Consider the following 23169-nt stretch of genomic DNA (forward strand, 5'->3'; position numbering starts at 1 on the left):
TTGTTGTTGTTTTTTAAAAAAATCCAAATAATTTTTATTGGTTTTCATTTAAATACAAGAACAATGTATAAATAGAGTAACTTGTCCAGGGGAACATTCTTGCTAAGTTTCATACGCAGTACACAAGCAATATGTTTATTTAGGCCGTGTCAATTCAAGTATCCTCTCCACAGAGAGTGTTGTGAGCGGAATAAAAGTCTTTTCTGTCTCATTTATAAAGGAAAAGAATGGAAGCCAAGTCTTGCCAAAAGTGGCCTGTCTTTGAAGTGCCTTTAATTACCGTATTTTTCGCTCTATAAGACGCACCAGACCACAAGACGCACCTAGTTTTCGGAGGAGGAAAACAAGGGAAAAAATATTCTGAATCTCAGAAGCCAGAACAGCAAGAGGGATCGCTGCACAGTGAAAGCAGCAATCCCTCTTGCTGTTCTGGCTTCTGGGATAGCTGTGCAGCCTGCATTCGCTCCATAAGACGCACACACATTTCCCCTTACTTTTTAGGAGGGAAAAAGTGAGTCTTATAGAGCAAAAAATACGGTACTCTTCTGTGGCAAGTAAGGTGTTCCAATAGAGACACATTCCAAATATTCCTTACTCAGATTTCAACAGGGATTTCTATAGGTTATTTCCAGTATTGGGCTATTGTTAGTCTGCATAGACTTGAAAGCCAGACATCACTCAGCCCTAACACACATCATTTGTAATATATTGCCAGGTCAAAAATTATGAAACCAGTATCATGATAAGGACTTCAAAGCGGTTTGGGACGATATATCAATATATCGTCCAGCCCTAATGGACATCCTGGATTCTCACCTGCCAGCTAACCCACAGAAATAGACAGGAAAAAGAAGCTGCTGAATTACAACTTATTACCCAACTTAAAACCATATTGGATTCTCACCTCATTATACATGATAAAGCATTTTTCGCCATCTCACCCCTTGCTTTTTTCTGTAAGACCAATTGCAATCGTTAACAGTCGTCACCAGGTTTACCACACCTATCAGCCAATCACCCATTCCCACCACCTTTCTGAGTAATACCCTTCCCCACCCTCTCACCATATATAAAGGTCTGGTGACTTCCATTTCAGTGTATCTGAAGAAGTGTGTATGCACACGAAAGCTCATACCAAGAACAAACTTAGTTGATCTCTGGTGGCACTGTGGGTTAAACCACAGAGCCTAGGACTTGCTGATCAGAAGGTCTGTGGTTCAAATCCCCGTGATGGAATGAGCTCCCGTTGCTCCGATCCCTGCTCCTGCGAACCTAGCAGTTCAAAAGCACGTCAAAGTGCAAGTAGATAAATAGGTACTGCTCCAGTGGGAAGGTAAACGGCATTTCCGTGCACTGCTCGGGTTCGCCAGAAGTGGCTTAGTCATGCTGGCCACATGACCTGGAAGCTGTACGCTGGCTCCCTCGGCCAATAAAGTGAGATGAGTGCTGGCTGCAACCCCAGAGTCGGCCACGACTGGACCTAACGGTCAGGGGCCCCTTTACCTTTAAGGTGCCACTGGACAATTTTATTTTATTTTTTATATATATTTCCACAGGGTTGGGTCATCATCATCATTTGCTAAGATACGTTCTGGCTATGTGTTGTTTAATTTCTACCATCTCTTCCAGCTTTTCTCACAGGGACAGACTGCTTCCCAGCTCAAGGAATGGAACGATTCACAGTCACTATTGCGGATTTGAGAAAAGAAGATCCAGACCTGTGGTACCCTGAGGCCTCCACTTGCTACCGAGTCTTGCATCTTCCTAGATACAGCAGCAGGGATGTTCTCCAGAATATGCTCCTCATCGCTCTAGAGAACTATGAAAAATTTGGCCTCTCTTAAAAAGCCTGGATGTAATTTCGCTGTCCTCTGCACCCCACCTCGAAACTGCTGTCGTTCCCCACAATTTGCTTAAGCAGCTCTTTCCATACAAGAGATATAGGTCACTGAAACAGTCCAGCAGAGTGTATGGTTTAGTTTTTATTAAGTTTATGAATCGCTCCCCACAGCCAATGGAAGTCTGTGTTGAAAATGTATGGGCACCAGGGAGAGCATTCCATAATTTTTGGGGGGTGGGGTGTCAGCACATAAAAGGCCTGTTTCCTTGTTGTCACCCTTTGAACGTCTCTTGTAGGGAGCATCTGGGCATCAAAAGTTGACGGGCCCAGTATGGGGAGAGTTGGCTATAGAAGTATTGGGCTCCTGAGCCACAGAAGGGCTTGGAAGTCAGAAGCCACCCTTTGAATTGGGCTTGGAGACAAATTGGTTGGCATTGGAGATGGACCAGAACCCGAGTTGCATTTCCACCCAGCTCACTGGGTGACCTTGAGCCAGTCACTCTATTTGTCTCCTGACCTACCTCACAGGGTTGTTGTGAGGATAAAAGCTGAAGGGGGCCATGTTCACTGCCCTGTGATCCTTGAAAAAGTTATAAATAAATTTATTTTTTAAAAAAATAATTTTTATTAATTTACAACAAAAACCAAAACAAAACATACATTGTTCTCACATTCAAATTTTCCAAATCTCTCTTTTTTGGACTTCCTTCAGCTTTTCCGTAAATCTTTCGTAGTTATTATTAATTTACGCATTTCCTTTGTTTATATTGTCATTATTTAAATCTTTTTCCTCTATTCCCTTTTAACAATACCTCTCACGTTTTCACAGTGCTCTTTTAAAACCCTCTAGTGTTATTTGACCCTCACTTATATTCTCCAGATATTCAACAAATTTTCCCCAGTCTTCTGTAAACTTTTGGTCTCTTAAATATCTAATCTTCCCAGTCATCTTATCCAATTCGGCATAGTCAACTTCAATCTCAGTCTTCTATTGTCGGTATTTCCTGTTGTTTCCATTTCTGAGCCAGCAACACCCTTGCAGCCGTCACTGCATATTGGAAAAACTTGCTATCCTTTCTCTTAATCTCCTTTCCTAGAATACCTAAGAGAAAGGCATCTGGCTTCTTTATAAAAGTATATTTTAGAATCTTTTTCAACTCATTATATATCATTTCCCAGAAGCCTTTCACTTTCTTGCATTCCCACCACATGTGATAAAATGAACCTTCTGAAAAAGTTATAAATAAATTATATTTTCATGCAAGTTGAAGATGCACTGTGAGTCTGCTTTTATCTGGAACGCAATGGAATGTATTGGCTTTGCTCTACCTTCGGTTCAGATCCTAGTTGCTGGCAGGAGGGAAGAGGGCATTTGGGCTCATCTTACGCTTGCTGGTTTCCCTCAGGCATCTGGTTGGCCACTGAGAGAGCAGGATGTTGGATTAGGTGGGCCATTGGTCTGGCTCAGCAGACTAGTCTTATGTGTACTTGGTGAAGACTGGAGTATAGTGGTACCTCGGGTTACATATGCTTCAGGTTACATATGCTTCAGGTTACAGACTCCACTACCTCAGAAATAGTGCTTCAGGTTAAGAACTTTGCTTCAGGATAAGAACAGAAATCGTGCGGCAGCAGCCGGATTCCCCATTAGCTAAAGTGGTGCTTCAGGTTAAGAATGGACCTCCGGAACGAATTAAATACTTAACCTGAGGTACACTGTACAGTGGTACCTTGGTTTACAACCGCTTTGGAATACAACCGTTTTGGATTACAACCACGTCAAACCCGGAAATGCGTGTCCCTTTTTTTGGATTACAACCCATTTTGGGGGGGAGGCCCCATTGGCAAAAGCACACCTTGGGTTACAACCTTTTTTGGTTTACAACCGGACCTCCAGAACGGATTATGGTTGTAAACCATACAGGTACCACTGTACTGTGTCCAGTTCTGGACACTACTATCGTCTCTAGCTAGCAGGACCAGTGGTCAAGGATGATGGGAATTATAGTCCAAAAGCAGTTTGGAGACCCAAGTTTGGGAAACCCTGGTGTAGAGGACTGAGAGTTAAATTCCAGATGTATTGTGAGGGCAACAGGTTAGCTACCCTAGCTGTAGACAGGCACTGCCCCGTGTTGCTGAGTCAAAGGCAGAGATCTATGAGGTCACTAAATCGGCAACAGCTGCTGCAAGCCTTTATGAACTCATTGGCTTAGCCTTCCTTTGCTTGCAAGCGGCAGAACGAAACACTGGCCTCTGTGAGGCTGGTGTCTTGGCTGGAATTTGGGGGAAAACACCTGACTGAGAAGTCACCATGTCATCTTGAGCATGGCCACTATGGATCGTCTTGTGTTCAGGTATGGGGCAGCACAGGTTTTAAGAAAACAGAAGGGCAAGGTCATTTAATAGGTGATTTCTACGTCACCTGGTATTTCTCCAGCAAACAAACTGGTATGTTGAGGGAAAGGCATAGGGCACAGCTTAGGAACCTGTGACACTCCAGACATCTAATTTTTATTTATTTATTTATTCAACTTAAATGCCACCATTCATCAAAAGTTTGCCAGGTGCAGTACAACATTAAGAACACATTTTATGGAGCATAATAAAAATACCAGTAATAAACAGAATAATAAACAGAATAATAAAATAACAATAGGGCTCCCCCACCCAGCTTTAACAGCCATATATTATTTACTGGCCAAAGGCCTGGGGTGAAGAGGGATGTTTTCACCTGCCGCCTAAAGAGATGTAATTATGGCATCAGGCATGCCTCTGGGGAGAGCATTCTGCAGACGGGGAGCCGCCAAAGAAATTGCCTTTGATGTGATGGACTCCAACACCCATCAGTCCCAGCCAGGATGGCCAATAGGGAAAACAGGATTTGTAGTCCAACAACATCTGGAAAACCACAGATTTTGCATCCTTGGTGAACAGCACAATGAAGGAATAACTTTGTGTGTGTGTACGAAGGATACATTTAGGGGTAGCAAAAGAAGTGGTCTCCACCCTCTATTCGGAATCTTACGTGGTTATATATGACCTGTATCGGAGACTAATGTACTGTTTCTACATACCATGTAGGTATCTTTTGTCAACAAGTCTGTAGTCCTATAATTGGGAACAAGCCCCACTGAACCTTGTGGGTGTTCCTTCCAAGTATCTATACCTAGTATTGGGCTGCAGGGATGCGGCTTTATAGAAACTCTGTACAATCATTGCCATATTTAGCTAGGAGCAAGCCCCAATGAATTCAACAGGACTTCTGAGTAGACATGGTTAGGATCGCACAGAAAGGAGCACCACCAAACTCAGTCTTAGTGGGAGACACTTTGTTCAGCTTCTCTTCCATTCCATCGTCCTCCGGAAAACCTTCCCAGGGGTTCTCTAGTACAGCCCCTTGAAATGCAGGAATCACGGCTAAAGAATCCCTGACAGATGGCCATTTTTCCATCTCCACCGTATTAAGCAGTTGGTCCCTTACCTTTCTTGCCCTGATTTGGCCACAGTGATCCCTGCGATGGTCACCTCCAGGCTTGATTATTGTAACTCGCTCTACACGGGGCTGCCCTTGAAGCTGACCCAGAAACTCCAGCGGGTGCAGAATGCTGCGGTGAGGCTCCTTACGGGGGTCTTGTTGCGGGATCACATTCACCCAATGCTTTACCAACTGCACTGGCTCCCGGTGGAGTACAGGGTCAGGTTTAAGGTGCTGGTTTTGACCTTTAAGGCCCTATGCAGCCTAGGACCCATGTACCTACAGGACCGCCTCTCCTGGTACACCCTGCGGAGGACCTTAAGGTCCATAAATAACAACACTTTGGAGGTCCCGAGCCTCAAGGAGGTTAGATTGGTTTCAACTAGAGCCAGGGCCTTTTTAGCACTGGCCCCGACGTAGTGGAACGCTTTGTCACAAGAGACTAGGGCCTTGCAGGATTTGACATCTTTCCGCAGGGCCTACAAGACAGTTGTTCCGCCTGGCCTTTGGCTTGGACTCAGTCTGACCATTATGTTTCCCTCCCCTTATGGCCTTGATTTGTCAGCTATTTTAGGCTGCATTTTAAATTGCATTTTAACCTGTATTTTAAATTGTTTCCCCCCCCCCTCCCTCTCTTTTTCCCCTATTATGTTTTTACTGTGATTTTATTATTGGTGTTAGCCACCCTGAGCCCGGCTCTGGCCGGCGAGGGCGGGGTATAAATAAATTTTTTTATCATCATCATCATCTAAGCTCTTGTTTGAAACCCACCACTGAAGGAGAATCCACCTCCTTCTGAGTCAAACAGCCTTTACTGTCAGAAAGTTTTTCCTTATGTTTAGTCAGAATCTCCTTTCTTTTAACTTGAAGCCGTTGCCTTGAGTCCTACTCTCCAGAGCAGGAGAAAACAAGCTTTCTCCATCCTCCATGTGACAGCCCTTGAGATATTTGAAGATGGCTATCATATCACCTCTCTTACTTTTCTTTGTCATCTGAAGGGCTGTGTCACCCCCCTTTTCAAATTAGCTGCTTCTGATGCATGTTTTGAAATATTGTTGGTTTAGCCCTAGCGTGTGTTCATTTTACAGTATGTGCTTTAGTTTTGGGGGGTTTTTGGCTTGCTTTCTGCATCTTATCATCAGACATGGTTTCAAGTACTGCCAGACTGTAGCTGTCGGCAACTAGGATGAGACTGAGGTTGCGCCCTGAATGTTAACATGGGGATCTCTGGTGTGTTCTGATGGAATGTTTATCTTTCATGACAGCCTGTCCACATTATGTCAGGGCATTATGAGCATTTCCCTTTCCTCAGCGTGCTGTGTCTGATTCAAAATGGAAAGGAAGTTATCCTGTGCATGCTTATGAGCACGAATTAAGTACTTAACCCGAGGTACCACTGTGCATCTCCTTCATGAAAGTTGTTCAATGGGGCTGGTACTCAGGACCCTGCGCAATGGGGCATCCTGACTGGCAGAGCTTTCCCCATATGAATAAGAGATCCAGGTGTATAGAGTAGTAGAGACGCTTCACACGCTAGCCAAACATACTGATGGCAAGGATGCATGACTGCTGAGATGGTCTTGCAATCCCTTAAATCTCCTGTTACAGTGGTACCTCGGGTTAAGTACTTAATTCGTTCTGGAGGTCTGTTCTTAACCCGAAACTGTTCTTAACCTGAAGCACCACTTTAGCTAATGGGGCCTCCTGCTGCTGCCGCGCCGCCGGAGCACGATTTCTGTTCTCATCCTAAAGCAAAGTTCTTAACCCGAGGTACTATTTCTGGGTTAGCGGAGTCTGTAACCTGAAGCGTATGTAACCTGAGGTACCACTGTCCTTCTGTTGCGAACAGTCACGACGCTCCGTTTGCCTGCATCTAGCTTTAAGCGAATTGCCTTTCGCATCCCCTGCCACACACACACACACACACACACACACGTGCCAACTGAGGAAAACACTTCCTACATCTGGCAGAGTGGACTCTATTGTCCACCGAAAGCTTATGCCATAATAAATCTGCTGGTCTTCAAGGTGCCAGGAGGCTCTTTGAAGTTTTTGCTATCGGAGCTTAAATGATTATAGGTCTATTTACAGGTTAAGATTGTTCCCTTCTCCTAGTCTGTTGCAATGCAACTGGCCTATAGGAGATAAAGCGGATGGGGGGGTGGGGGTGGGGAGAGACTTTATAGGCCATTAAAACCTTCCCTCGATAATCCCTGTTCCTGTAAGAACTGCCTCTTTGCAAGCAAATTGAAAAGCCTGCGACTCTTTTCTTCTTAAATGGTTTTGGAACGGCTTAATCTCTGCCTTCACGAATACATTCTGCGCAGTGCAAAACAAATGAACGGTAAATGTTACACTATAGGAGAATCAATGCGTAGGAAATCTTCTGTGCGTTTCAGGTGCAAACTACTCTACAGCTGTTGCTATTTACCAGAGACAAGCCTTCTTTTCTGGATCCCGTCCCAGAAAAATCACTGGCCCCATTTTTTGCTTTTTTGTTCGGGCGAGCTTGTTCCAAAGAGGCATTCAAGTCCCACCTTTCTGGAAAGGTTAGCCAGGCGGGGGGGGGGGGGCACAGTCTTTGTATCGTACTGTACAGCACTTTCAGCACCTCCTTCAGTTCCCTGACTCGGAAGCAGGAAGAACTCTGGAGCAATGGGATTTGCTGAGCAAGTGAAGAATTACCAAATCATCACAAGTTAAGTAGCACGGAATCAAAATGGCTAGGCACGCAAACGCCACAGAGCCTGTGGCTTAGCAAAAGTACACTCCACGGTTCAATTAAAAGTTGATTTAGCAGTGTAATCCTGTGCATATCTACTCAGATGTTCAATGGGGCTTAGTTCCAGGAACATGTGGGTACAGGATTGCTGTCTTTAAGTTCACTAAAAGCAAGAAATAAGAAAATTTCACGAAAGAACACAGTAATTTCTAGCTAAACCTGGCTCAGATGCAGTAACTAAAAGTTCCTCCAGGTTAATTGACTATGCATCCTGATTTGCTTGCACAAAAAGGTGTTTTTCTAATCCTTTACAGCCCAGTTCTCATACCCGCTATCACAGGGGTCAATAAACTTTTTCAGCAGGGGGCCGGTCCGCTGTCCCTCATGGGGGGCCGGACTATATTTTGGAAAATAAAAATGAACAAATTCCTATGCCCCACAAATAACCCAGAGATGCATTTTAAATAAAAGCACACATTCTACTCATGTAAAAACACACTGATTCCTGGACCATCCGCGGGCCGGATTGAGAAGGCGATTGGGCTAGATCCGGCCCCCGGGCCTTAGTTTGCCTACCCATGCGCTATCATTTCAGCTTGGAGATGGGTCTCACCTGGAGATGCCAATGATATTTCTGCATGCAAAGCTCTGACCTTTCCCTAAGAAATGGACTTTGTACCATACATTTAAAGCACATTTTAAAATAAGTGCAGCCATGTATTCATGCCCTTCCTTGAGCCAATGAGTCATGCCTGGCGTTCCCCTCCAATTAACTCAAGAGCGCTTGCCTCCAGCTCTTTCCCTGTGCCTGAAGGGCTCTCTTCTGATTCATTTGTTTGTTGTCAAGCTGAACCCCGGGCTCAAAACGACATTGCACATCTGCCACATCATTGTACATCAGAACGATAAGTGCATTTTGCAATCATTTTGTGTTGTGCAGTCCAAACCTGTAACTTTTGTCCTCAGAATTAAATTCTACTGGGTTAAGCGTATGCACAGGATTACAGCTTTCCAGCAGGCTTCTATGCTTGTTTACTCAAAAGTATGCCCCACTTTGTTCAATGGGGCTTTACTTCCTAGTAAGCATACTAAGGATGTCAGCCTAAACACTCCAGGTCTTTATATTTTCCTTCAAATGCAAAGCTAAAATTTTCATCCATGCTTCTGCACAGAATACCCAGCAACCGAAGGGCCCTGCAAGAAATCATTAGCAGAGGAATCCTATACATGCCTACTCAGAAGTAACTACCAGAGAAGTGGGCATAGGTTTGCTACCCAAGTATCCAGTGCATCATTTCTGAGTGTTGCTAATGCAATATAAAAATGCAAGAGCCATTTAAGAACAGACTGTTCCTTCTAATCAATGCATCTCTCTTATTCAGTTAACAAGCACAGCGAATTCAAAATATAGGTGGTTGGTTTTTTAAAGCATCCCTTGCCAAAATATTTAGCTGGAATGTGGCCTGGGGGTAGATTAAACGTTACTGGGATTTCAAACTCACCTGGAAATTAATTCTCATCAGAAGTTACTCTTTGTGGCACTGCTTATACAGTATAGCAAAGTAACTTGCAGGAACATAAAGGTGTTCATTGTCTACTTCAATTTATCAACCTCCTTGGAGCTTATATGCAATTAGGCTCCCTGCTGCCTGTCTCTGTTAGAGGTATTGTTAGAGGGCTGGGCCGTGGATGACCTGCCCTCATTCCAAAAATGATTTTTAACTTTGCTTCCAGGGCTGGTACACATACTGTGCTGGCCACTCACTTATCCTCTTAATTTGCTCTGGGACCAACATATGCAGCTAGACATATGTAGTGTCGTGCTGAGCATAGCTGTCAATGTTTCCCTTTTAATAATAATAATAATAATAATAATTTATTTGTACCCCACCCATCTGGCTGGGTTTCCCCAGCCACTCTGGGCGGCTTCCAACAAAGATGAAAAATACACTAAAATGTCACATATTAAAAACTTCCCTGAACAGGGCTGCCTTCAGATGTCTTCTGAATGTCAGGTAGTTGTTTATCGCTTTGACATCTGATGGGAGGGTGTTCCACAGGGCGGGTGCCACTACCAAGAAGGCCCTCTGCCTGGTTCCCTGTAACTTGGCCTCTCGCAGTGAAGGAACCGCCAGAAGGCCCTCGGAGCTGGACCTCAGTGTCCGGGCAGAACGATGGGGGTGGAGACGCTCCTTCAGATATACTAGACCGAGGCTGTTTAGGGCTTTAAAGGTCAGCACCAACACTTTGAATTGTGCTCGGAAACGTCCCTTACTCTGAATAAGATTCCTTGCAAGAAAAGGGAAAAGTCGACAGCTATGGTGATGAGTGTGTTCGACTAGGACCTGGGATAACAACGTTCAAATCCCCACTCAGGGGCTATAAATGTAAAAATCATTAACAAAATTAGCATATGCAAATTGGAGCCACAGGCCCCTGAGTCTTTTGAGTGCTTAGCAGTGCCTCTGTACGCTGAATAGTTATGACTGGTCTCTGAGAGAATTGCCCTCTGACCTGTCAAATATTTCCATCTAAATATAAAATCTGCACACTTTTAAGTAACCTCCTGCTGCCTAGTTTAGCTTGGTGCCAGTGTGGTGTAGCGGTTAAGAGTGTCGGACTAGGAGCTGGGAGACCTGGGTTCGAATTCCCTACTTGGCCACAAAGCTCACTGAGTGACCCTGGGCTGGCCTCTCAAGCCTAGCCTACCTTGCAGGGTTGCTGTGGGGAATTAAATGAGGGGGAGAACAAACAAAAAAAGTGGGATATAAATGCAAACAAATATCTCAGTTGGTTAGAACATGGTGCTGATAACACCAAGGTTGCAGGTTCGATCCCCATAGGATACTCCCTGCATTGCAGGGAGTTGGACTCGATGATCCTCAGGGCCTCTTCCAACTCTACAATTCTATGGTTCTGCGAAATAAATATACAGTGCAGCTGAACCAGCACAATATGGACTTCACAGCTTCCTCCAGCGCCTCTAGGGTTAACTGTCAGGCCTGCTCTCCCCCCCCCCCAACTAGAACTTTGGGCCCAACCTACCGCTCCTTCCCCATGTCAGCCTCTGGTGGAAGCAGCGATTGGTTCAGCCGGAGAGCCTCCGCGGCTTCCCATTGGGTGCGGCTCAACACGTCAATCACGTAAAGGCGGGGCTGGCGCTTGGCTCTCTCTGCTGGAGGAAGGAAGCAAAACTTCGTTGTTATTGTAGCGCGCAGCAGGAAGCAGAGCGCAGAGGTGCCTCCTCCGTCTCCGCACCTGGGACTCCCGGGGCGCAGCAGCAGCAGCAGCCAAGAGCCGGTGAGCGTTCCAAAGGCGTTGCTTTGCGTTCCGCGGGCGCTGCGGCTCGTGCGATCCTGTTGTGCTGTCGCCTCCTTTTATTTTTGTTGCAGGCTTTTTTATAGAAGGGGGGGGGGGTAGCTCCCTTTCGCTCAGCTTGGATAGCGGAGGCTTTGCAAGCTTCCCGATCCCTCTGCGTCGTGCAATTCAGGCTCTCCCATTAGATCAAAGGGACCTTTTGACTCCCGGGTATAAACGGGGGTGATAGGATTGCAGTTGAGGGACGACGAATAGAGAGATCCACAGCAGCCTTCCTAGCAAACCCAACTCCTTTCCGATTCCTGTTGATAATGGCCTCGCTGCCTTCTTTCTCTTTTTCTCCAGACGGGGCGGGTGGGACGAATAATAATTTCATTTAGCACTCCACAGTCCTGGAGTGACAGAGCCTGACTTTGGATCCTGCGATCCAATACGCACACTTAACGTGGAGGGGTCAGTCGTATTAAGAAGAGTCCACCCCACCCCTCCAAAGGCCCGCCTCGTCCAACATCCGTCCAGGTAGCACTAAAACGCCCATAAAGCACGGCACGGGCGCAGCCAGTGGGTCTTGCTGCCGAGTTAGGCGTGCCTAGGATTGGGTTGTTTTGAAGACTGGAAGATGAGGATAACCCCCCCCCCCACTGTATTGTCACACGGGACCCCCAACAATCTGCCTTTCTGCGCTTGATCCTCCCATGCAACGGGGCGAAGAAAGATTGCTGGCTGCGTATTGCGCATCTGTGCAAGATTATTTCTTCCCCCTTTCCAGCAAGACATTTTATTCTACGCGGCCACTGGCACCGATGGATGGGAAGCAGCTACGAGATCTAATAACAGTAGCCGGGGGAAACCCGGAAAATCCTGCGCAAGCCCTATACTGTCTCCTTGCATCTCGGCTGCTGCTGCGCAGGAGAACTTCCCGCTGGATTATGCCCGCAGGTTGGCTGTAGAAAGAGCTCTTGGGAAAACAGCTATTGCCCTCGGACTTTTTATTTTGTTTTTTAAAAAATGCTTCTTAAATTATTTGCTGGCCTTTAAATAATTTTATTTTGAAAGGTTGCTAAAGATTCCTTCTGCCTGTGCCGTGTTGTGTGTGTGTAACCAGGGGTGGGTGGGAATGACAACCAAACCGCTATTTCAGTAACGGCATCCCTCGCCTTGCACCGCGATGCAAGTCATTGCAAACACCGGGCGTATGTGCAGTTGCGTGTATTGGAAAGCAGAAATCCTAGAAACCCGGACAGCAGGAATCGGGGCTTTCCACGTCACCCAGGGGCAGATATTTGGACCGGGTGGCGGCTAGTTTCCGGGACTTTGCGCGCGTGGCGAGTGGAGGGGATGACGGTGATAATCCCCATCCCCCGTCGTGGACCCGCGCCTGTTTCCCGGTTACCCTCCGCGCAGTAGGACCGAGGAGGTGTGCTCGCTTGTTCCCTCCCACCAGCCGATTTCCAGTAGCTCCGGATGAGCTCATTCTGGTGCGTCTTCGGAGCATGCAAAAGAGAATACAGTAAAGCACTTTTACAAATCGTCTTCCCCAGGCTCAAAATCTTTTAAAAAAAGAGGAGGCCTTTCCGGGGGGTGGGAGATGTTCAGACGCGGTGGGCGCGGCGTATTTTTGTCGGGGTTGCATGGTGAAGAAGCCACGACGGCGATTGCTTGAAACCCCAATCCTGAACGTCTCGAATGCAAAAGAGGAGAAGGAAGGGTGGCGTCGCTTTTATCTGTTTGCTTTTCGTGATGGGTACTTTGAGGGATCCTACAGCCGGCGGAGAGGCACCAGGCGACCGGCTGGCTGAAACATAAGCAGGGAGAGACACGTGCCCGCGTGCGCACGTGCCCCTTCCCTGGGCTTGCAAAGCTAGCTGGGGTGTGTGTGTGTGTGGCTGGCTGCGCGTGCCCGCGCGTGTTGGCTGTACGTGCTTCTGATGGCGTCTCCGTGCATAGACACGCATCCTCTGACCCCTCCTCATCCCCCCCCCTCCCATGCCTCATTCTTTAGCAGAGGCTAGTTTATGGGATGCATTTGAGCAGGCTATCAGCGGAAGAGTGGAGCTCTCCAAATCTTAAGAGTTTGGCAAATCTCAACATGTTTGTGGCATTGCTGTTTGCAAATAGATGCCTTGTCAGCTTCATCTGACAGATGCACACAGAGGTTTATTAGAAATAGCTGAGAGACAGGGATAGGAGTTTCTTCCTGAGAACTCATTCATTGAGCATTCACACCAGGGAGATTTATAGATTGCCTGCTTAGGTTAGTAATAAGGGGCAATATTTATTTATTGGTTGAGATTGTTTTTCAATAAATACGTAGAACTGGGGGAAAGAACATTTCTGAGTTCCTGACTTATTGAATATTTGGGGGCGAGGTGGGGTTATTGGTTGGTTGGTTTGTTTTTGTTCCTGTTTTTATTGTGTATTTTGTGGTTTTACATTGTATTTTTATGTTGTGAACCACTCTGAGATTTGCAGTTGAAGGGTGGTATACAAAATAATAATAATAGGTCTCCAAGGTTGCAAAAGGCTAAATAAATATTTCACTTGCACCTGGTGATGTATTTATTTTTTTACATCCCTGCAATTACCAAGCATTGGTTCATCAAGATGATTCTCCTTAAAGTGTTAGGTATGGCAGCTAGTTTTGCCTGAGCACAGACTGACCTTTTAAGGAAATCACTTGCTTCCAAGTAATCCACACTGTTTTCCCTCTGGGGCTTGCAGCTCTAAGGCTAGGTAGCATCACACTCATGGCCTGTTTTGGCCTAGGGGTTGCCAGTTGCCGACTTCGCTGCTAGTGTTTGGATACTGAATTAATACTGCAAGGAAATGACTCATATCTTAAGGACATCTCAGTATTTGCTTTGCTTTTTAAAGAAATAACTTGCTGAGAGCCTACGGTTGTGCTACCCATAGAACAGAGGCTCAGGGATGTTGCTGTTGGCACAAGAGGAACCTCAATACAGTGAGCTGGCCCCACTAGAGTCCTGAAACAAAAGTGAATGAATGCTTCTTCTGTTTCAGCATCTGTGTAGGAAAGGAGCTGTTACATGATGTAGGGCAGCCTCCTTCAACCTATTGCGCTCCTGATGTTTGGGACTACAACTCCCATCAACCCCAGTCCAAAGCATAAGAAGGCCACCAGGTTGCTGAAGGCTAATGTAGGAGGAGTATAGTGTACATTGGGTGCAAAACCATGGTTTACCTCTACACAAGTCATCTGTGGGCCTGTGTAAAGGTAAAGGGACCCCTGACCATTAGGTCCAGTCGTGACTGACTCTGGGGTTGCGGCGCTCATCTCGCTTTATTGGCCAAGGGAACCGGCGTACAGCTTCCGGGTCATGTGGCCAGCATGACTAAGCTGCTTCTGGCGAACCAGAGCAGCGCACAGAAACACCGTTTACCTTCCCGCCGGAGCGGTACCTATTTATCTACTTGCACTTTGATGTGCTTTCAAACTGTTAGGTTGGCAGGAGCAGGGACCGAGCAACGGGAGCTCACCCCGTCGCGGGGGTTCGCACTGCCGACCTTCTGATCGGCAAGCCCTAGGCTCTGTGGTTTAACCCACAGCGCCACCCACGTCCCTAGTATAGTGTAGATTGGGTGTAAAACCATGGTTTAGCTCTACACAAATGAGCTATGGGCCTGTGTACTGCCTCCTCTATTGTGGCTGCAAGGAAGAAATCAGAAGAACCTGCCTACGTTTGCAACTAACCACAGTTTGTTTGGTCCCAATGGGATAAACTTTGGTTGATCTTAGCTAACAAACATACACATCGTGGCTCCTGATTTTGGCTTTTTGGAATCAACGGTAGTTAAAGCAATCCATAGTTCCCTAGTCTGGACAAATCAACAAACTGGCTATTTGAAAATGGAGGCAGGTGCTTCTGGTCTCCACAATGCAGAAGTGGAATGGGGTTCTCATGAGCCTGAACCTTAGTATGGCAAACCGTACTCTTTCCAGATCAGCTCAAAGTGTCCAGCCCTACTTACCTTGCCCTATGCAGGCTGTCGCTGCCCATGTCACAGCCTCTACTTATACCACAGCAGCTGTCATTGCAGATTTTGATAGCTTGCCCTGCCTTCCTCTTCTTCCCCTGTTAAATAACCGTGTTATCAGTGGCCATTACTTCCCCATCAGCGAATAAATTGCTAGACAGCATTCTGCATGGGAGCCAGCCCTGAATGCATAAGACTGGAATCTGGATGCTGACAGTGTCTTCCACCCCACCTGTTCCAGGTTCCTTGGCTATACTATGGCGGACAGCTTCCCATGGAATAGCCCAGTTGGTCTGGGGTGATGTGCAGTTGTAATGAGTAGCATCTTCCTTAAGTTCAGATGCTGACCTGCAGTGAAACGTGAACACCCGACGAGGACATGAAGTGCTTTCCATGTAGAGAGAGTTGTGGAAGGAACAAGCCGTCAATTTACATAACGAAGGCACTGTCAACAGAAACAAATTTGTTCTGGCATTAATGTCCCAGTGAACAAGAGCGTCGAAGTTTTATTTGCTGCTGCGGCTGCTCTGCCAGCTGGCAAGCTGCATTCAGAGAACGCTTGCCACTGAACATGGTGGTATTTGTGTGTTGTGTTTTTGACTTACTGAAGGGGTGTGTGTGTGTTGTATTAGCGACATGTGATCCATCACACCAAGTTCTGAAGGTGCAGCGTGGAACTTATTATTATTATTATTATTATTATTATTATTATTATTATTATTATTACACTTGGTTTTCATGTGTAATGCTTACCATGCTGCCCTTTGGGTTGCTAATTTGGTTTTTGATTGTGGATTATTAAAAATTATTTGATTTTTAATCGGTGTTTTAAGATACATTATAAACTGCCCAGAGGCCTGCTCCCCCATCCCAAATATTAGCAGTATATAAATAGTTTAAATAAATGAAATTGAAACTGTTAGAAAAATAGTTTGCCGCTGGGCATCTTTTAGGAAAGTTATTCCAAGGAATGGAAGCTGCAGAAAAGAACAACTGCTCCTTTGTTTGCATGATGGGACAGGAAATGGCTCCTTTTGCCGGCATCACTTCCTGTGGTCTTGTTTCCCTGGTCTGTAGATGATTCCTGATTTATGGATCGGTTTCCCCTCTTCTTCTCCCTCAGGAAAAAACCAAGATACATGACTTGCTAAAAGAAGAGAAGATGTTATGTTGGGGATATTGGTCTTTGGGACACCCTGGGGAAGGTAACGTGCTGCAAGCGATAATCACCGAGCCCCGGAGCAGCGGGTTCATTCACGAGAAGAGCGTCAAGGAAGTGGCTTGTGGCGAGAACCATTCTATCTTCCTGCTGGAGGATGGCGAAGTGTATACATGTGGCTTGAACAGGAAAGGGCAACTTGGCCACGAGAGGGAAGGAAGCAAGCCAGGTAAGGTGGTGTCACCGCACCTGCAGCCAGGTGCTTGTTCACATTTAATGAAAGAGCTCTGCTGGTAGCTGGTACTGGGGTTCAGGTTTGGCTTGTCTATGCTACTCCTTCCATTTTTTTATTAATTGTACCCCATCGTGGGAGGTTAATACTGAAGGGTGACCTAGAAATTATATTGAAATAGGAGTACAGTCTGGCAATGACGCCAACCTGGAGGTATATAGGGCAGGGCCATGTTCCATTCTGGGTAACCTCCTGGGGGCCACATGCTGGTGCTGAGCAGTAGGTCTGGGTGATAATACCGACATATCATCCAAAACCAGTTTGAGGTCCATATTGTGATAATCGGTTTTCATTATTTTTGACCTGGCAATATATTGCGAATCATGGTGTGTGTGCGCACTATGCAGATATCACAGTGTGGGAAAAACCGTGAAGTCAGCCAATGCCTCTGCATAGCTCCATCCTTATTTCAGACGTCACAGAAGCATGGAATTAAAAGAGTTGGAAGGGACCACGAGGGGTATCTAGTCCAACCCCCCTGCAATGCAGGAATCTTTTGCCCAACGTAGGGCTCAAACCTACAACGCTGAGAGTGAGTCTTATGCTCTACTGACTGAGCTATCCCAGGATATATCAGTATATTTCCGATGTTTTCCTGGTGATATATCACGATGCTGAAAACCAAATATTGCCCAGCCCTGCTGTTGGCCTCTACTTACTTCCATCTTTATTTCAGACATCGTCATATATTGATATAAGGACGTGGGTGGCGCTGTGGGTTAAACCACAGAGCCTAGGACTTGCCGATCAGAAGGTCGGCGGTTCGAATCCCCGCGACAGGGTGAGCTCCCGTTGCTCAGTCCCTGCTGCTGCCAACCTAGCAGTTCGAAAGCACCTCAAAGTGCAAGTAGATAAATAGGTACCGCTCTGCCGGGAAGGTAAACGGCAACCCCAGAGTTGGCCACGACTGGACCTAATAGTCAGGGGTCCCTTTACCTTTATATATTGATATATCACAATGTTTAGCTGGTGATGTATCACAGTGTTGAAAACCAAATATCGCCCAGCCCTGCTGAGTAGGCACAAGTGGGCTAGAGCAAGAATCATAAATGTCACCCTCGTGTAGTAGGTTAGTTTCTCCTCCCTCTCTGTCCTGCATCCGAACAAGCAGGAGGCACTGTCATCGTTCAAGGGCACTTTCCCACCATGGATCAGGGCCTGTGAAGGGAGAGGTTTCTGAAGGCCAGATAGACAGGCCCCAGAGGCTTTCCTGACAGTGTTCCATTAGTTCTTGCGGCTGATGCTGGGAGTTTCCATTTCAGCCACCGGCTCCTGTTTGGCTCACATTTCATTCTGGCTGATCCCAAAGTAACCTTTGACAGGAGATAGTAGGCTAGTGTGTCAGGAGAGTGTCGTGTTCAGGTGATGCTGCCTGTCCCTTTACTCTTGAACAAAGAGATGCGTATGAGTTTAGTTTGGTCCATACTGCTGCCCAGATGCTATAGAAGGCTAGCAGTTTTTCCCCCCTGTCTGTTGCCGTGTCTGCACTATATATATTTCAAGTGGAATCATACCACTTTAAACAGTCGGGCTTCCTCCAAAGAATCCAGACAACTTCAGTTTAAGGCAGCTGAGAGCTGTTACCTTCATAGAGCTACAGTTTTCAGAGTTCCCTGGTAATAGGAACTGGTGGATAAACAGATTACAGATTCCGGCCTTTGAGGGTCGTGGTTCAGGGATTGGGTCTTGGGGGGAGACTTTTCAGTCTTGATACCCCCACCATGGATAGGGGATTGCCAGTTTGGCAAATATTCCTGAGATCCCTAAGTGTTGTGTAAAAATAAACTGGGTGGGAGGTAGAGGAAACTCAGGTCGGTATAACCAGTGAAAGTATACTCTTGGCTAAATTTAGCTTGTGCTTTTGAGTTGCAACCCAAAAAAGCTCTTTTCACAAACTTCCTCTTGCAGATTTTCATTCCTGAGAAGTTTGCTCTTGAAATCCTGCTATTCCATTTCTGTTCCATCTTCATGTAGTGATTATTTAATCTGCCCCAGGCACCATGTTTTTGAAACTGTTTGTCCTTAATGTGTTTACAGGGTGAATTTTGGGAGGCTTTGCCAGCTGGCTGTAACATACTGTGCTTTTCCTCCAACCAGGATGCAGAAAGTTTTCTGGCTTGGTGCTGATACGCATAGCATTTGCACTAACTAGCTGGCAATCTGGTCAAGCTCCCAGGTTTGAACTGTGTGCTTCCGAGATCTTGATGGTGACAATTCATTTCTTGCTTTCTGCACCAAATTTTCTCGTAGCGACATGCGTAATAAAAAGAGCTTTAAAATCTTTAAAAACTTTAAAATCACGTGCAAAAACACCTAAGACTTAAACACTTATCTATAAATATATTTACATCAAAGGAGCACCCCAGTTACAGGCATGAATACAAAAAGAGGTCACAGACATTGCTAGTTATTCTCCCATTTAAGGAACAAAGCCCTGGGTAAATAAAAATGTTTTTGCCTGGCACATAGAAGAAGAAAAAAGAGAATGATATCACCAGGTGTACTTCCCTGGGGAAGAGTGTACCACAAGCAGGGAAACACGACTGAAAAGACCCACACCTGCCTCAGAAAATGCACAGGGCTCAGATGAGGAACGCAGGGGCCAGGTTTGTGCTTCTTGAGTCCCTGAAGTCTTGAGCTGCATAAGGCTTTATAGGCCAAAGCCAGCACCTTGAATTGAGCTGGGAATCATGAGCAGGAGAGCACAATAGCAGCACTCAGATCCTGCTTGTGAGTTTCCTGGTCACAATGTTAGAAACTCAGATATATGAGCTAATCGCTGAATGGCACCTTAAACCCAGGTTACAGGTTGCCACAACAGAATATTTAGTCGCCATTTCCTCCCTTTTTCTATGCTGCTTTTTATTTTAAATAAAATATCTTGAGAGTGGTTTACAAAACATGAAAACGTCAAACAAAACAATCCAGAATAAAACACATTCAGGCTTCAAGGAAAATATTTCAGATTCTTCTCTACGTGACATTTTGCTTTCTCCATATTTATTTACCGACTTCATATAGCTGTCCTGTAGCAGAAGTACCCTCTAGGAAGCCAGTGTGGTGTAGTGGTTAGAGTGTTGGACTAGGACCTGGGAGATCAGGGTTCAAATCCCCACTCAGATATGACCTTGGGTTAGTCACAGCCTCTTGATCTACCTCATAGGATCACTGTAGGGATTAATTGAGGAAGGCGTGAAGCATATACTCCTTGGTGAGGTATAAAGGCAATAATTAAGCTCTTCTGCTTAGCTGCTTAAGAAAGCTGGAGGGGCCAGCCAGATGGAGTTGCCAGTCGCCAACCTGTCAGCCAGAGATCTCTGCATGGTCGCAGGTGGACCTGCGCCATTTGCAAAAAATCCCTGGGGAATTTCTAACACTGTCTGGTTGGTCACTGGGGGAACAGACTGTTGGGCTAGACAGTCCTTTGGTCTGATGCAGCAGGACTCTTCTTATGTGATAGGATATGACCATCAAACCCCCCCAACTCTAATAGGCTATCTGATGCCAGTCACTTGTCAGCTAGAAGAAGCTCATGGCTGAGTATGCCTCATGTTTCTATGCCCTTGTGTATCTTGGTGGGCTGCAGGATGGAGGTTTTGAGGGCCTGTGAATGCTGCTGTAGATATTCCTGCGCATTGAAATGCCCACATCTGAAGATTTATCCTAGCAGCTGTAATTAAGATTAAGTAACGGGTGTTGTAGTGCAGCAGCTAGGAAGAAAATAAAGTAAATGATTTATGAATCGGAGACGTGTCCTCGTTTTGCACCCTTCTGCTCTTCTTGCAGGACTGAAATCTTTTCCGCCCTGGGATTTTCGCTTGACGGTTTCAGGGACCCTGCGGCGATAAATTGTGCCTCCTTTTCTCCACATCCCAAACGGCATTAAAGGGACAAGTTGATAGACCAAAAAGCACATTCCATCTGGGAAGGAACTGTTCCATCTGCTTGTGAATCACTGCGGTGCGCATAGCAGCTGAAAGTGGGGAAGGGAGACTGTTCTCCTGGACAGCTATTTTCAGTTTTAGCAAGCTCTTAACAGCGCTGCCAGCCTCTTAGCGGGGCACCATCTGTACAAAAGCCTTTCTGTTCTGCCTGGTGTGCTCCAGCAAACTGAGCACCTTGTCTGCTGCTCAGGATAGCTAAATAGTAGTACATGTCCCTTTCATGCAGAATATACTTCTCTCCATTTAAAACATCTTTACAAGCAAGAGACGGGGAAATCCTTTAGCCCCGAGACCTTAGCTTCCACCAGTCATTATAGATGGCACCCCCCCCCCCAATTTTTTTATTCATTTTATAGCACAACTAAACAACACAAACAGAAAAACAATACAAATTCTTGTCTTATCCTTATTTTTTTCTAAACATTGTTAGGCAAGCTTCCCCAAGTCCCCCATCTGATTTTCATTTTACCTCATCTTTAGCAGTTTACATATATCATAATTTCTAGCCATTTTTTTTATCACACTTGCTTTTACCATAAAAATCTTCACATTTTATCACTTACAAATAAAACTGTTTTAAAATACACTATCTTCTACTTCTAACCCTACAGTCTATATCCACTTCCAGAGCTATTCTAAGATTTAAATGTTAACATATTTTTTCAAGTATTCTTTAAACTTCTTCCAATTTTCTTCCACCGTCTCTTCTCTCTGGTCTCGGAGTCTCCCAGTCAGTTCGGCAAGCTCCATACAATCCATCATCTTCATCTGCCATTCTTCGATAGTTGCTAAATCTTGTTTCTTCCAATTCTTCACTAGTAATATTCTCACAGCTTTTGTGGCATACAGAAAGAAAGTAGCATCCTTTTTGGGGATTTCACCCCCCATTATAGACGGCATTGGTTAAACAATCACTGCCCAAGTTAGATTGGAGTTACTTTGCAGATGAAAGTGGTTAGAGGCTTGTTTTGTTCTGTTTTGTTCAGATGTAGACCTGTCCCAGGAGGCAGGTCTACATCTACTGGACTTAAGTTATGGGTGACCGTTTCTTAACGGTAGTTAAGAGAAGCTTCTTGACAGTCAGCTCCTACTGCTTGCTTATTTGCTGCTTATTTGCTAGGGGAAAGGGCCATAGCTTAGTTGAAGAGCACCTGTCTTGCATGCAGAAGATCACAGGTTCGATCCTTGGCAGCTCCCGGTAGGGATGGGAGAGTCTCCTTCCTGAAACTCAAGCAGTTGGTGGCGAGGGATGGGATTCCTGAGGAAAAATTCTTGCTCTAAGTTGATGGGCTGTGAAGTAGCTCTCTGGATCCTGGCTGTGTGGCTGCACAGAGTTACAGTGCGCACACATGAACACCGCACATGTCTGCTGCATCTGTGTTTCTCATCAGGCTCTGTATCATTTCAAAATGGGTGAAAGCGAAATGACTTTATTTTCATACACCTCGTACCTGGCATTGCTTGTGAAGTCTTAAAAACCAAAAATCAGTGCAGTTTTGAGTTCAGCGACTAAAGTCCGTGCCTTTGTGAAAAGGCTCAGTCTGCCATCTTGATTCAAAATGGCGTCTGGCGGTATCCAAATCCGCACAGAAAATCTGACCCTGAACTATCACACAGAATTTAGTTGTGATATATCAAGACCCTGTCCAAATGCGTAGCTGGCAAATGAACAACTTTCCAAAACTTATATTAGATGAGATTCTTTTTTGAAGGTGTGTATATCTCTTTCTGCACACATACACGCAAACTTTGCTTTGAATGATAACCACATGTGTTTTGTCGCTTAGCATGTCCCACCAGCGTTTTTCTTCTCTTTTCCCCTCAGAGCAAATCGACGCTTTAGCTGATCAGCGCATAGTCCACGTTGCCTGTGGGGAATCTCACAGCGTGGCCCTCAGTGACCAAGGCCAACTCTTTTCCTGGGGGGCAGGTAGCGATGGACAGCTGGGCCTCACAACGGCAGAAGACTCGGTGGCTGTACCAAGGTAATCAGAGCAGTTACCAAACACTGTGCTTTGCTATGTAGCTTGATACCAGCGGTGTTCAGACTAAATAATCCCTTCTTGCTTTTTAGGGTGTGTGTGTGGAACGGAATTCTACGCACTGACTTGGCACACACCCACACCCTGCTGAACTTCATAGTACTACAAGGGATCCGAAATGTGCATATTAGCACACCAATGCACATTTGAGGGGGAAGGCGATGGCACATTTCACCTCCCGACATATGGAAGAACTGTGTGCCTGTACATTGGCACGTGTGTGGTGGGAGGGCAGCTGTGCAATCCTGCAACCCCATCTCACTTTATTTTAATGTGTGCTTGAGTTTGTGGACGCACCTCCCCTCTCAGTCTCTCGTATTTGCCTTCTCTACTGTTGCCCTGACCCTGGATCAACATTTTGGATCAAGGGGCACACTGAAT

General features: G+C 45.8%; 2 protein-coding genes across 5 annotated transcripts in view; both read left to right on the forward strand.

Annotated features, from left to right (window-relative positions):
* LOC310657737 (E3 ISG15--protein ligase HERC5-like) overlaps positions 1-2461 on the forward strand; it is a 37951-nt gene extending 35490 nt beyond the window's left edge. Inside the window, exon 23 of the mRNA XM_083398857.1 lies at positions 1630-2461. Coding sequence (XP_083254983.1) covers positions 1630-1844 — 215 coding nt within the window. The 3' untranslated portion in view covers positions 1845-2461. The remainder of the gene's footprint in view (positions 1-1629) is intronic.
* Positions 2462-4046: 1585 nt separating this feature from the next.
* Positions 4047-23169, forward strand: part of HERC3 (HECT and RLD domain containing E3 ubiquitin protein ligase 3) — a 54731-nt gene continuing 35608 nt past the window's right edge. For 2 of the 4 annotated variants that reach the window (XM_083398266.1, XM_083398269.1), the window contains exons 1-3: positions 4047-4194; positions 16475-16739; positions 22572-22731. In XM_083398266.1, the coding sequence (XP_083254392.1) occupies positions 16514-16739; positions 22572-22731 (386 nt within the window). In that variant the 5' untranslated portion in view covers positions 4047-4194; positions 16475-16513. Of the gene's footprint in view, positions 4195-11184; positions 11338-16474; positions 16740-22571; positions 22732-23169 lie in introns of those variants that run through there. The other 2 variants (XM_083398268.1, XM_083398267.1) reach the window with 2 other exon arrangements.

Source organism: Podarcis tiliguerta, assembly GCF_965153285.1.
Source record: "Podarcis tiliguerta genome assembly, chromosome: 9".
Lineage (NCBI taxonomy): Eukaryota > Metazoa > Chordata > Lepidosauria > Squamata > Lacertidae > Podarcis > Podarcis tiliguerta.